The 13,758-nt window shown below is 38.5% G+C and overlaps 2 protein-coding genes across 8 annotated transcripts in view; one reads left to right on the top strand and one right to left on the bottom strand.

Moving 5' to 3' along the window:
• Positions 1–3,382, top strand: part of APBA2 (amyloid beta precursor protein binding family A member 2) — a 101,341-nt gene extending 97,959 nt beyond the window's left edge. For both annotated transcript variants that reach the window (XM_064668298.1, XM_064668299.1), the window contains 2 exons: positions 531–671; positions 2,129–3,382. In XM_064668298.1, the coding sequence (XP_064524368.1) occupies positions 531–671; positions 2,129–2,200 (213 nt within the window). In that variant the 3' untranslated portion in view covers positions 2,201–3,382. The remainder of the gene's footprint in view (positions 1–530; positions 672–2,128) is intronic.
• Positions 1,032–13,758, bottom strand: part of ENTREP2 (endosomal transmembrane epsin interactor 2) — a 110,548-nt gene continuing 97,821 nt past the window's right edge. For all 6 annotated transcript variants that reach the window (XM_064668300.1, XM_064668301.1, XM_064668302.1 and 3 more), the window contains 4 exons: positions 12,043–12,624; positions 7,977–8,051; positions 6,978–7,306; positions 1,032–5,076 (listed from right to left, as the gene is read on the bottom strand). In XM_064668300.1, coding sequence (XP_064524370.1) covers positions 4,891–5,076; positions 6,978–7,306; positions 7,977–8,051; positions 12,043–12,624 — 1,172 coding nt within the window. In that variant the 3' untranslated portion in view covers positions 1,032–4,890. The remainder of the gene's footprint in view (positions 5,077–6,977; positions 7,307–7,976; positions 8,052–12,042; positions 12,625–13,758) is intronic.

Genomic DNA, 13,758 nt, shown 5'->3' with positions numbered 1-13,758 from the left:
GTCTTTGTGACCCTTTTGACAGACCTCCAGCTTTCAGGATAGAATGTCTGTATGCCAGCTTCCTTCAGCCTAAGCCTGCATTTGCACAGGGTTAAGGATTAAGCTTTATGTCATAATTTTTTTCCATGTGAAAAAAATTGCTGTTGTAGGTTAGATTTTACTTTATCATTTTTTATGTTTTCCAGTATACAGTCAGAAATATTTAAAAATCACTTTCTTCTGTTCCGGCAGTGGATAAAACTTTTCCCCACTATTGCAGGGCTACTACCTGTGTCACTGTGATAGATATTTTTATGTTCTCAGCCCAAGAGAATGAAAATGAAAATTGTAATTAGCAGAAATCTTGAAAATAAACCAAACCCTAACAAGCCAGTAGCCCAACATTTAAAAAGTCACATATTGATGAATACTTTCCACAGGCATCCTCTGGAATCCTTACGGTGTCACCATTTTTTATTATGTATTAAATCCCAGTAACTGTTACATTATGATATTTCTGACCTTCAGTAAACTTTGCTTTCTCTTGGCAGATTTGCAGCTTGATGCGAGGTGGAATAGCAGAGAGGGGAGGGGTCAGGGTAGGACATCGTATTATCGAGATCAATGGCCAAAGCGTCGTTGCTACAGCTCATGAGAAGATTGTACAAGCATTGTCTAATTCAGTAGGAGAGGTAAGGAAGCAAGTATTTTATCAAGGAATTAAAAGAGTTGGAAAAAATGTATATTTCAGTTGAAAAGAATGTCTTAACATAGCATTAAAGCCACCACCTCAGTAAACTGGAGTTAGGCCCTAATGAGAAACAATGAACAAAACATTTTTTGAACAATTAGATGCACATTCACTGCTCTTTTTTCACTCATTTTCAAAAGCTCCTGGCATAATTCTGTACATTCAACCTACTGTTTGAATTAAACCAGTTGATTAAAAGAATAATACACTCAAGCATGTTGGCTATGAAATGTCTTTTGGCTTATCACTACAGTATCTGCCATAGAAATAAATGAATATTCAAAGGGCTGAGAGACGTAAATTGATAGACATTTTAATAATTTATTTTCCAAACTTTGGGAATAAGCTAAGACACCTCTTTCCAGAGAAAGAGTTCTCTTTTCGAGAGAAATCAGCAACAAATGAGCAAGATCCTCCAGTTTATCAAAATCCCTTCTGAATTTAGTGGTAGTCTCATACACAACCCTGGCCAGATCTCCCACTAGTTCCTTTGCCAAAAATTAAAGCAAGCTGGTTTCCTTGTGGAAAGTGATAGTTGACAGATAATCCAGAGAACGTGCCCGTTGCCAGGAGCAAAGCCGCACCTTTCAGCAGCCCCACTGTGCCTTCATGTCCCTCTGTGCTGGGTAATTCCTCACTAAACAGGAGAGGACAGCATGGAACTTCTTTACAGCATGAAGAGAACAAGATGTCAAGGCAGCACGTGGCTGGTGAGGGTCCATATTATCAGTAAAGTTTCCTTTCCTTCCTCTTGTGTTGTCTGATAGGTACTCACAGCCGTTCGTACAGTTCTGACAGAACCCTCGTTAACTGAGCCTTTAGCCTTCCCATCTGTAAAATCCCTCTGGCACTGAGCACAGCACTCCTTGTAGAAAGAACTGAAGTACAGGAGCCACAAGAGAACCTGCTCCACCAAACTCTTGCCTGGCATTTAAACATCAGGTGGTAAAGTCCAAGTGTTGTGTTCAGAGGGTCATAATTCAATTAGGAGAAAATACATAGGAAATGACATTCCCACAGGGAAGGAAGGTAGAATAAAAAATCTTAAGTTCAGTTAATACCAGAACAGCAGAATGAATTTTCAGAGGTTTGTGTGCTGCTTCTTTTTTAAGGGCTGTAATCGGAGTAGAGTGTAACAACAGAAAGTGTTTAGGTGTCATACAATGTTGCATCCTGTCGTTGTCATCAATAAATAATAAAAGTACCCACACAAAAAATCAAAGACAGTGAACCAACATCTTGAAATCGGAGAACTTTGAACTAGAAACTCTGGTAACACTCACATCTGTAGAAACCAGGACAAAAAATGCACTTAGAGCACAAGGAGAGAGATGGGGGCCTTATGGATTATTTTAAACTAGTACCAACTGTGTTAATTTATGTGTAATTAATTGACAGATACACATGAAGACTATGCCAGCAGCCATGTTCAGGCTTCTAACTGGGCAGGAGACCCCCCTGTACATTTAGCATTTTCCATCCAAGCTGAAGCTGTCATAGCTGAAGAGAATTTTGTATTTTGTATGAATGAAAGGCTTGGAAGCTGACCCGAGGACTCCAGAACAAGGAACAGACAGGTGTCTCTGCTTTTCTCTCCTTCCTTTCTATTTCTTTGACAAAAAGTGTTGAGAAGGATGGTCAAGGACAATAATCACTGACAAAAATCTTTGTAAACATTTAAGTATTTTGCAACATCTTCTAAACCCTTTTCTCATAGAAGTTAAAACATATTTATTTGTAACCTTTATGTGGAGTGATGTATGTCTGTCTTGTTTGATAACACAGTGAATGTGAATATTTGATGAATGAGACTGCAGGTAATGGCAAAGAGAAGCAATTAGAGAAAGTTATGGCTGCCTCAAGTTAAAAAAAAATCCCAGTCCCATAAAGTGGTCCAATACTGATGACTTTGCATAATTTTAAAACTGGTGCTGAATAGGTGGTATTTCAGTGGGAAGGAATGCGTGCAGTTAAAACTTTTAGATTCTAATGTAAAGAAAACCACTGTAGTACTTGGTATTGTTATGACAAGTGTAACCTGTTTGGCAAGGTGTGAACATAAACATGTAACAAGTGTTTCATATGCTAAATAAAGAATAATTGCCACAAGATTAAAATCAAAATATTTATTTAGATACATATTTATTTTTAATGCTTGTGATTTTTATGATTTAACAGAGTTATTTCATGGATAACTTATTGCACAGGTTGTGTACTGTATGTGTTGGGCTGGGGTTTTTTTCCTTTAATTTTTGCATATTACTTTTTTGTTCATATTAGCTCAAAATGGGAAAGCCATGCTTACCTGTTTCTGTCTTTTATAAAGCATTCTTATTCCTAAGGCAATGTGTTCTGAATGTAAATTGTTTTGACAAATAACCTAGCACCATCAGCAGTATTAGAATGTGTGTAGATAACAAACCTAGTAGTAAAGTTGTATTCCTTATGAGATAAATGTTAACTGGTGTAACTTTGTCTAATACTTTTTCTTTCGGCCAAGGCCTTGAAGAAAATACACTGTGACTTAAGAAGCCTTACCATGCAGTAACTAAAGAGCTTTAGATGACTGTACGTCAAGGAGTAGTGTGTTGCATGCAACTGACCTTAGGAAAGAATTAACCTATCACTAATAAATCTGAAATAAGAAAGGAAGCTTGCTTATTTTGTTTGTTTTATAAGTTTACATAGTAAAAAAATCCAAGTGGAAGATCATTTAATTCTTCATCTAAGTGCAGTTGCAAAGGTCACAGATTAATTTTTAAAAGGGAATTAATCTCTTGAATTAGGAATTTGTATATCATTATTATCTTGAGAGTAGATGCTTTCAATTAGCAAACCTTGTTGCCACTGGATGTCACTGTAACTTCACATCAATATAGGAGCATGCTATAATTAAAATACATTAAAATGGATGATTCTGTAAGACTTAAACTACCCATCTTCAGCTACATTCCTTTGTGACCTTTTCACAGGATGTCTGCCCAGCTCAGAGTGACACAAATGAAACCAGTATATGATTAAACCTCAAATGGAAAGTAACGCTCCTGCCAAGCACTGCTGCAAAACAATTAACCCCCGAAACACCAACCTGGGGTAGGTTCTTTATGAACCTTTTGTTTAAGGCCTTTCCAATTTCCTCTGAGAGAGCCAGGATGAAGCTTGCACTGGAAGACGTTGCTGGCAGACCTGTGTTTATGCTGGTAATCAAATTAGTGTTGATGATATTTACTTTCTGATTTTTTTTTTAAGATCAATGTTAAATAAATCATAAACACAGCAGAACCATAAGGACATGTTTTAGTAATAAAATTGTCAAAACTACTAATTGGAGTAAAAATTCTTTTTGAAAAAACGTTCAAGGCTCTGCTAGATAAAAATTCATCTAACTTGCTATTGGTGTTGGTAAAAAGTTTGCGAAAGGTGCTTTTTGGAAATGCAGAATTTCAAAGTCTTCTTCCCTAATGCATCTTTTGGCCACACACTGCAGAGTAATTAAACCTCATTTCTCAGTACCAGATGCTACTGCTGGAATAAACTCATGGGCATTCAGAACAAAGCAAAAATAAACCACACTGCAGCCAGTCCTGTAGGTTAAGAGGGCAACACGGGGGGGGGAGGAGTTTTAATCTGACAGATCACTTATTCTGGAATGAAGGACACTGGGAAAATGGATTAGAAGCAGCACTGTTATGTGTGTGTGGATCCCCTTTACATTTCCAAATGTAAATCCAAATCAGTTGTTGAAAAAGCAAAGTCCAGAAATACTTTTTATTAAAACACTGACGATAGTTAAAACACTTTGAGGTACATTAAATAAATACAACTTTAAAGTTGTACAGTCAGTCTCTAGTGGGTTTGCAATGGTTTTCAAGAAATGCTGGGCAGCATCAGTAGCATTTCTGTAAGTACAGTGACATAAATGCATTTCCAGTTGGGAAAACACTTGTTATGACTTAACTAATAAATCAATTAAAATTTTGCAAAAATCAAGGCTGAAATTTACATTCAGAAAAACAGGTGTTCTCATCCTGCTGTTGGAAAGAAGTGGAATTCCAAGGAAAGACACTTTTTCCTTTTTAAGTCATCCACTATTTGTATTTCTCCCAGTCCTGGTTTCTTCCACAATTCTCTCTGCTGGAATCACGTACCTGTGAATGTTATCAAAGGATGGTCTCCCGGCAAACTCCAATTAAACTGTGGGGCCTGTCCCGCTCTAAACTTCGGGAGATGTGGGACCTACGTGAGAAGGCAACTGGCGAGCTCAGAGCACCACAGCTCTGAAGGTGAAGATCTTCCCGAAGGCGCTTTCTGCAGGTTTTCACATTCTGCTGGGAACTCGTAATGACCTGTTTGAAAGGGCAGGAGTGGAGAAGGAACAAATGGGGGAAACAGGGTAAGAAAGGTTTTCATTTAAAAGGTTCAGTCTCTGAATAATATTTCATTTAAGCTATCCAATGATGGAACTCTTCCAGAGGAGATGGGGGTTTGTGCAGCCCTCCAGAGCCCCTTCCACTTCTGTCCTTCCACCTGCTCAGGGCTAAGGGCTGGAAGGCACAGCCAGGCTTCTGCCTGCACTGCAGGGTGCTGTCCACACAGGTGCAAACAAGTATTTGCAAGGAAATCTCCGGAAAAGGTAGCAGCGCTCTCTTGTAATTGGAAAATAGAAGTTTGGAGCAAATTATGCTGTTTCTTTTAGGAGAGAGATACTTCACTAGCTTTGTGAGGGTAATAGACAACTGAAACCTTGCAAGCCTGGTAAACAAGCATTTTAGTTTTAATAGAATTGTTAAGCTACCTCACAATTCTGAATTACACAACTCTTTCACCAAAAATTTTGTGACTTCTTAAGTAGATTGCTGGGATGCCCTGGGCCTTCATGAATTAATAATGTTTTTTGTCTGAAAAATATAACTACTAAAATGATTTCTTTAATGGGAAAAAAGGTATGTCTCCCTGGATCTAAGAAATCCATACAGGATAAAAATTGGGCTACTGATTTCTAGTTCTGGCTCTGTGATCTACATAAGCACTCAAAGTGTGAGCAACTGGGTTTTTTCATGTAAAGAAAATTGTTTTCAGCTTTCTAACCTTGGGGATTTAATGGGCTATGCATTTTGTAAAGCAATAAAATCATTACAGTTTCCCCCCATACTGCCAGCACTAAGGACATCATGACAGTGCAGCTTTTGTGTCTGTGTGACTGCACAGGCACTGATCCAGTGCTGCTTCTCTGTTCTGCTTCACAGGGAGCAAAAGCAGTCTTGCAGCAAGCTTTAAGTGCTGCATGGTTCCTGCTGCACATCAAACTCTCTCATGTGCTTTTCAAGTGTTACCACATCCTAGTTCAACACTTAGACAATTTCCCTCATTTCTGGATCAGCTGACTAATATCCCAGAAATTACAATGTCTCAGAAGGGAGAGAAACAGCCCCCCGGGGTGTATCCTTAGTCATCTGTCAAGCTCTGGAAACTCTACAGGCATCCTGCTAAGAGAATTCTGCTTTTCCAATTGGACAAGGTAAAAGAACATAATTTCTGTCATTCTGGTAACAATACTTGCAAGAGGTGATTCACCACTTTTCTTCCTGCAAAAGATGATGTATTATTAAATATGCATGAGATATTAAAAGGTGCTTCCACTAATTCCCTCAGTTTATAGGATTCCTTCCACACCTTATGTCTGTTTTATTGTCACTCAGGGTGAGTAGCAGCATTATTCTTTCATTTGGAAAAGCACAATTTCTCAATTATTTTTCTTAAAACCAGCAAGGACCATTATAATTCTTCTGGTCTGCACTGTTTTTTGAGATGGATGTGGCCCTGCTTGGATACCTACCCATTCTTTTCAGCCAGTAGCTTATGCTGCACAAATACATTTGCCTCAAAAAACAACAGATCCAAGTCAGTTCTGGCTATCTCTGTATATATACATCCCAAATTGATGTATGGAACAGTCACAGGTCCAGAAAGACATTGGAGATAGGAGAGGACGATTATCAACATGTAAATCAGTTCCCTACAGATCTCCTAGGTTCTTACTAGGCCAAGCTGAGGGATTTTAAATGCATTTATAATGCTTCACTGTAAAATGCACTGCTGCCCAGTAAATATAAACTATTCCTTACTATGAAAATATACCATGTTACTATAAAAGAACTTCTGTAGCAATTGTCTGAAGTAGTTAAAACGGCAGAAACATTTAAATAAGGCTTGTCTATCGAAGTTGAACACATCACAGGTGGCCTACCTGGTCTATAATATTGGCACTGAAGATGGCTTCTTCCATGTGTCTCTCATCAGATTTAATTACTGAGCGGATGCTGTTCACTACGTGACGTACTTCTGGAGGGAGATTACAGTTTGAATGTTCCAAAAATTTTGCCACTAAAATTTTTGTGTCTTTATAGGCCTTAAGGTCCACTAAGGAGTGTGGCCGCTCTTTTGAGACTGTGTGAAAAGCCTTTGGCTTTAGGTGCAGGTCAATTTTCCGTGTATCCCTCTGTTTTCCAGTTGGTAGGAAACTGCTCAAAGAATGCTGACAGGCAGAGGCAGCCATATGAGAACCAGAAACAGCAACTAAAAAAGGGGGGGAAGAATATCTTTAAAGTAATAGTTTAAAAAAAGAAAAAGAAAAAAAGAAAAGAAAAAAGGCAAAACAAATATTGTCACAAAGTTTTTATTTTGTCATAAAATGTCTGTTTTGTTTGAAGAGTAGCAAAAACATGCAATCAAGGAAAAACTGCAAAATGGGTAAGTTTAACCAGGAGTAAAGACTAAGACTTTCCCATGACCAAGGAGGACTACCTTGAGAATGAGTGGGTGCGTAGTAAAGTATTTCATAAATCACAGATGTTTTTGTTACCTCTACCTTCAGAGAATTCAGTTGATATTACTGATAAGGAGAAACATGACCTACTCTGTATTACATATGTAATTTGTAAAGTTTTAGGCCCAGCTCCCCCCTTCCCCAAATAAGTCTAAAATTCTGCTTGTTTCTAGGCCTCGAAAATTATATGCAGTGAATAATAGAAGAAACATAGGGAAAGCAAAAATACTAATCTAAAAGAGAGCAGCATTTATTTTCATTCAAGGCTAGTTCCATCAGCATTGTACACCATATATGTATGCTGTTAGCTAAGTGGTTTTTCTGCCCCAAATTTTCTAAAGCTCATTTCTCTATCACAAGTTTTTAATTATTGTTATAAGAAAAGAAGCAAATATCCTGCTTTAGAAAACTGATCCTCACCTGTTTCTACTGTAGCTGGAGATAATCCTGCATCTTGACACTGGCTGCATACAGGAGTCCAGGCACAATTATCACCTTTAACCAAAGAGAGAGAGAAAGAAGGAGCAAAGTCAACCCGTGCTGTCCTCTGCCCAAAACAAGTTAAAATACACTGGAATCTTTTACTATCTCCTTTACAGAATGAAACTACTCAGAGGAAATACTGCTTTCAATATTTATAAAGAGAAGTTACTACACACAGAAATGTCCTATGAGCTGTTAAATAGATACAAATAGGAAGATAAAGCTCCTGCTTGATGGCTTCCTCTGTAATCGTAAATATTTCAGGCCTAAGCACTGAAGCTCTGGAAGGTTCCCTACTAGGGGCAATCCTCAGATTTTTCTATACTTCCTTGGCAGACAGAGTTCATACTGGAAAATAGGAAAACCGAGAAAGATGGATCCCTCTTATTTCTACAAAACCAATCTTTTATTCAGTATTTCTACCTCCTTTTTTATATTCTCATTCTTTGCAGGATGAATGTCATACACCCCTGATTAGATTAATGGGTAGGTGACCACTGTGGTACCTGATGAGCCAGTCAATACCAGGGGGTTATGGAGCATCTGCAAACAGCTTTGGACACAGTTGCCAAGGACAGTTTCTGGGATGCCAACACAAGGATCAACACCTATGAGATCACCCTGTATTGTAATTATCACTGTAGTCTTTTCTATTTCTGACAGTCAAGATGGACAAGCTTTCAGTTTTATGCTATGGCTGTTTACATCTGCTTCCAAGACTGAAAACTCTATTGAACTTCTAGGTGGATTGGAAGAGGTTTTCTTCCATATCTCCAGGGACAGTTTATAATGAAAAGCCCATATAATCCTCTCTGGTAGAGTGAATAATTAAATGAAGGAAACAGATGTTAAGGTGCTACAAACATAGAAAATCTGTAAGAAATTAGGAGAGACAGCTTCTACTCTGTCTTTAATTTGCTCTATTATGCTGAAGTACTGCTGCACATGAATCATAGCATGCTTATTAAGAGAGACACTTCAGAGGTTCTGTCTTCCCATCCATTACTATACTGCTTAATGTACTTACAGCGAGTCAAAACTACACCACTAGACATTACCCTGAATTATGTGGAACACAAACGCTACAGTAATCATTCAGACACTCAACTGATACAGCCACACAGTCTAACATAGCTGATTATAAATTAAATTTATTGTAGCAAACATCTGTGTTTGTTAGGTTAGGTTTGTTAACCTCTGTGTTAGAGGTTGATTTTGTCTTACTTTGCTGTGATAAACTTTACAGGGAAAGGACAGAAAAAACATGCAAACTATTAACTTTTAAATAATTTTTTTAAGAGGGAACTATGTCTGACAGAGATTGTATGTGAACCCACCACACTTGTGTTGTCCAGGGACTATACAGGGACTCCACTAGAAATGACAGATATTTTAAAAAATAATCAAGCTCACATTAAAGTATTAATGGGAGAATTATTTGACTGTACATACCACAAAGACCCCATCACGTCAAGATGTGCTTGAAGCACATGAATTGTGTTTTATTGACCAAAAAGCTCACAGTTTTATGCCAGCACTAAAATGTCCAGATTATTTATTTCTTAAATCTTATTGCTGTTGTGTCGCACGTGCCACATCTGCACGTCAAATAATTTATGTTCCAAACTATGGGCAGTGCAATCACAGCAACGTGCAAAACCCATTTAACAAAAGTCTACACAGTAAATATCAAGGTTGTGCTTCTGAATCTCTTCACATTGGCTTGTATGTGGAGGTGAGTCAGAAGATAAATTAATAATTTTTTCTTAAAGTAGAAAGACTGGGTCTTAAGATAAACCCAAACCACAAGTATAATCTGCCCACTGTTTTTTGCCTTTTGTGAACATGGCTGAACCTCCTCCAGCCTCAGTTCTCCAAAATCCACAGTCCCTTACATGAGTCATTAGTATTAACAATATGTAGGTTCCAGCTCTGTCTTTCATAGAGTCAGTCTGTTTGACCAGTTCTTCTACTCCAGGACAATTTTAAAAGAAAAGTGTTATGTTACTGAAAAAAACCTGAAAACCCTTTTTCTTCTGGGTTGATGGAGGGAGCTCAGTGGTTCTCTTTAACTTTTGCCTATTGGTCAACTCCATGGATATATTTTAAAATTCTACAGTGAGTAGAACCAATAGCCAGTTGTGGAAAATCTGGATCAAATGCCTTTTTAAAGTTACAAGGACTGTAAAGAACTTCAGCTGTTTGTCACAGCTTAGGAAAAATATGCTTCACGGCTGCTACAAACACAGCCAGTAATGATATTAGAATAGGGCTGCTTCTAATCTATTATGATTTCCAAATAAAGTTCAATAAAAGGAAGAGGAAGCAATGTGAAGTTGTAAAAATCTTCACAGACTAAAATTTTGCAAACTGTAGTTTGCCAAACATATACATGAAAGAAATACGCATATCTAGACTCATCTGCTTCTCTTAAGGATTTCATTTTAAAGAGTCTTTTGTGGGCAGCGAAAGAACAGCAAATGAGGTCAGCACAGTCACTTCTTGACTTCCCCTCCCTCGTATATACCTATTTCTAGGACATTCTCTGCCTCTGTTACAATTTTTGGTGAGCCCAGTTACATCTCAGTGATGTTCAACTGGTGTCCCCCCATGCCACTTCTCCAGAAAAGATGATGAATGTATTTAGGATACATTGAAAAAGAAGGCAGAGCATCTGTTGTACCAGGTGTCCCAGCAGGCAGCAAGAACACGTGGATAGGGCTGCCTACAGCAACCTCTCAAACACTGCTCACCCAGCACAGGGAGCACAATATTGGAAAGCTGCAGAGCCTCATCCAGAAGAGAAAGGGCTGTTCTTGTCTTTGGCACAGTAGAAAGGATTCAGAAATTCTTATTTAATGTCTGCACAGCAGTTTCATAGTACATACATCCTAGCAGAATGTCATAAAATAAATGCAGACTTCTAGATTAAAGATTTGCTTTTCCTGGTCCAGATTTGGGGGCTAGATTTCTAAAGGTAAACCACATTCAACTGTTGAGCTAAGTATGAGGGGTCTGAAATCTACAGAGTAATGATGCAAGGAGTGTAACAGAACCAACATGTCATCCTAAAGGAAACTAGTTATTTCAACATTTTGTCTACTTTTGCTGAGCTAGTCACATGATTCTTCCTGTAGATCCCTTAGAAAGCCCAGGGAACAGATCTTGTAACAGCATAATCTCTGACATCTTACAAAGCTTTAAAATCTTTACTTTCAAGCCACTTCTCCAGGTTACCCTTCTGAACCTCTCTGAACAGGTTACATCCTTTTGTAAAACCTGCTCTTTCCAAATGGTTTAGACAGTTCTACATTCCTGCTATTATTCTCTACTAAATCAACCCTTTCTTTTTCACTAACAAGCAGATTTTTTTAATGAAAATACACCGTTCAGTCAGCATCTACTCTTGTCTTCCCTACTTGTCTAAAAGGAGATTTATAGCACAAGATACTTATCCTCCACAGCCAAAAGCTTTCCCTTCCATTTATCATCTTGTCATGTGCCTCATTTTCATTTCTTTGTCCTTTAAAACTTTCCACCCTACACTCCAACTTGCCACTGGTCACGCTGACTGCCCCTGACATGCCCCAATACTCTCAATGTCAGTGTCACCTTTGGGAAATACAACCTGCTGTATTACACGTGTGACAGCTCAGGTAACAGCTTCCTAAAGAGACAACAGCTACCATTCAACTTCTTAGTTCAGTCTCTCAATGTAACAGTAACTGAGAGGTGGAGACAGCTACCCAACATATGGTTTTTCTGAGCATTACAGAAAGAACAGGGAAATTTAGAAAAGCCAAAATTAATTTCACTCTGTCAATTTTTGCATTTCCATTCTTAAAAATTTTCATATTTAGAAAATATGCATGGAACTAAAGCCTTCACACATAAGTCAGTCCTCATTGGAACATTGTATATAATTCCCAGCAGCACCATTTGCTGCATAAATCACACACCACTCATTTGTTCCATGTTTGCAGCCCTGTGGTTCTACACCTACCTTCTGTCCCAAACGACCATGACACAGGGGCACTGTTTGATCGGACTATGTTTGAAATTGGGTGTTTTCTAATGTGCTGCTGCACAGCAGTCTCATGGCCACTTGTGTATGATGAAGTATTCGCAGGCCCAAAACAGGGAGAGGTCTGCAAAGGGACAGGCTGGCTGAAGTCCACACAGCAGGTTTTCTTTTGCTTCAAAGGTGCCGTGGCATTGCTCTCTTGAGCAGAACTCTGCAGTTCTCTTTCTGAGGGGCTGTAATTCCCTGAGGAACAGTCCAAGGGCCTGCCATGGCCACGGTTCTTTTCCTGTCTGTGAGCCCTGTCTGTGGAGGCTCGGCTGTGGGAACTGTCATCCTCAGGAAAACCCTCTGAGCGAGTTCTGTGGAACCTGCAGTGAGTGTGGTAATCCAGGGGGCTGCAGCTCTGGTCTGCAGCCCCTTTGGGGGTTATACAGAAGGGAGAAAGATCTGCAGAGTGGAGAGATCCTTGAACTTCCAGCGAACAAAGATCTTCAGAGGAGTAGCTGCGGTCGGGGATATCAACAGCCTCAGAGACCAACAGAGAGGTGCTCTCAACAGAAACTGCAAAACAAGAGGTTCAGAGACTAATAAAAACTTCTTGCCTTCCTCCCGCTCCTCTCCTGCCCCATTTTCAATGTACTGATTTAAATTCAGTAATCAGCAGGTACATCAATAATTATTCAAAAACTCTCAGATGACAGAATGCCAAAGCAAAAAACACTGAAGTAATTTCCTTCTTTCTCATGTCCTTCAGCAAAGACAATTTTGTGCTGTCCTCCAGTATAAGCATGTTTGAGCACCTGGTATGAAAGTATTATCTGCAACTACATCTGGACAGGAGCAGCTCTTTCACTACTGGTTTCTCTGGTAAACAAAGAGAGATTGCCTGTGGCAGGGAAAGTAAAACTTTATACAAATGCTGAGAAAACACGGCTCTGATCACTTTTAAACCTATCGCTCCTGTCAGTGTTAGCTCTGCACCTAACACTTTATTCAATCAACCAACATTTCCTTGAAGCATAAAGGTCTTTACAAATAAGCATTCACCATCATAGAACATCTCTGGCACACAACATTTGTGACACATGATTCAGGTACAAGCTAAATATTCAACATAAGGTCACATCATCTTTGAACCCTTTGTATTAAAAACTGAGCTTGTTGTCATTTTCTCTGTCGTGTCTACAAATACCCTATGAAAATAAATATTTGGTTCTGCATTATTCCCAAAGTCATATCAGACTGGAATTCCTGAAAGTTCTGTATCTAAAATCAAAATATTTACAAAATAAAAATCACCTAATTCTATTCAGCTCAGCAGGCTCTGATCTGTTCTTTTTGCATGACAGCTGTTACTAATCATATTGATGAGACAAATGTATTTTACCTATTTCCTTCAGGAATAGAAGAATAGGATCTTTCTGAATTACAGAACTTTTGTTATGTGTTCCTGTGTTTTGAGGTCTAGAAAGCAGAAAGCTTTCTACAGTATAAGAAAATTAACTATCACAAGAAAAATCAAATATTCCTGAGGTTAGATATTGTGAAGAACATTTTCTTCGTACACAAAATGAATCACGATTTTCTTTTGGGGTTTCCAGGAAATAAATTTCTAACACTTACACCGTCAAAAAGGGCATAATAATCAATAGTGAAAATACATATACGCATCTACATTGTGCTAAAAATGCATAA

This window comes from Pseudopipra pipra, chromosome 12 (genome assembly GCF_036250125.1).
Source record: "Pseudopipra pipra isolate bDixPip1 chromosome 12, bDixPip1.hap1, whole genome shotgun sequence".
Taxonomy (NCBI): domain Eukaryota; kingdom Metazoa; phylum Chordata; class Aves; order Passeriformes; family Pipridae; genus Pseudopipra; species Pseudopipra pipra.
This window is presented reverse-complemented; position numbering and strand designations above follow the sequence as displayed.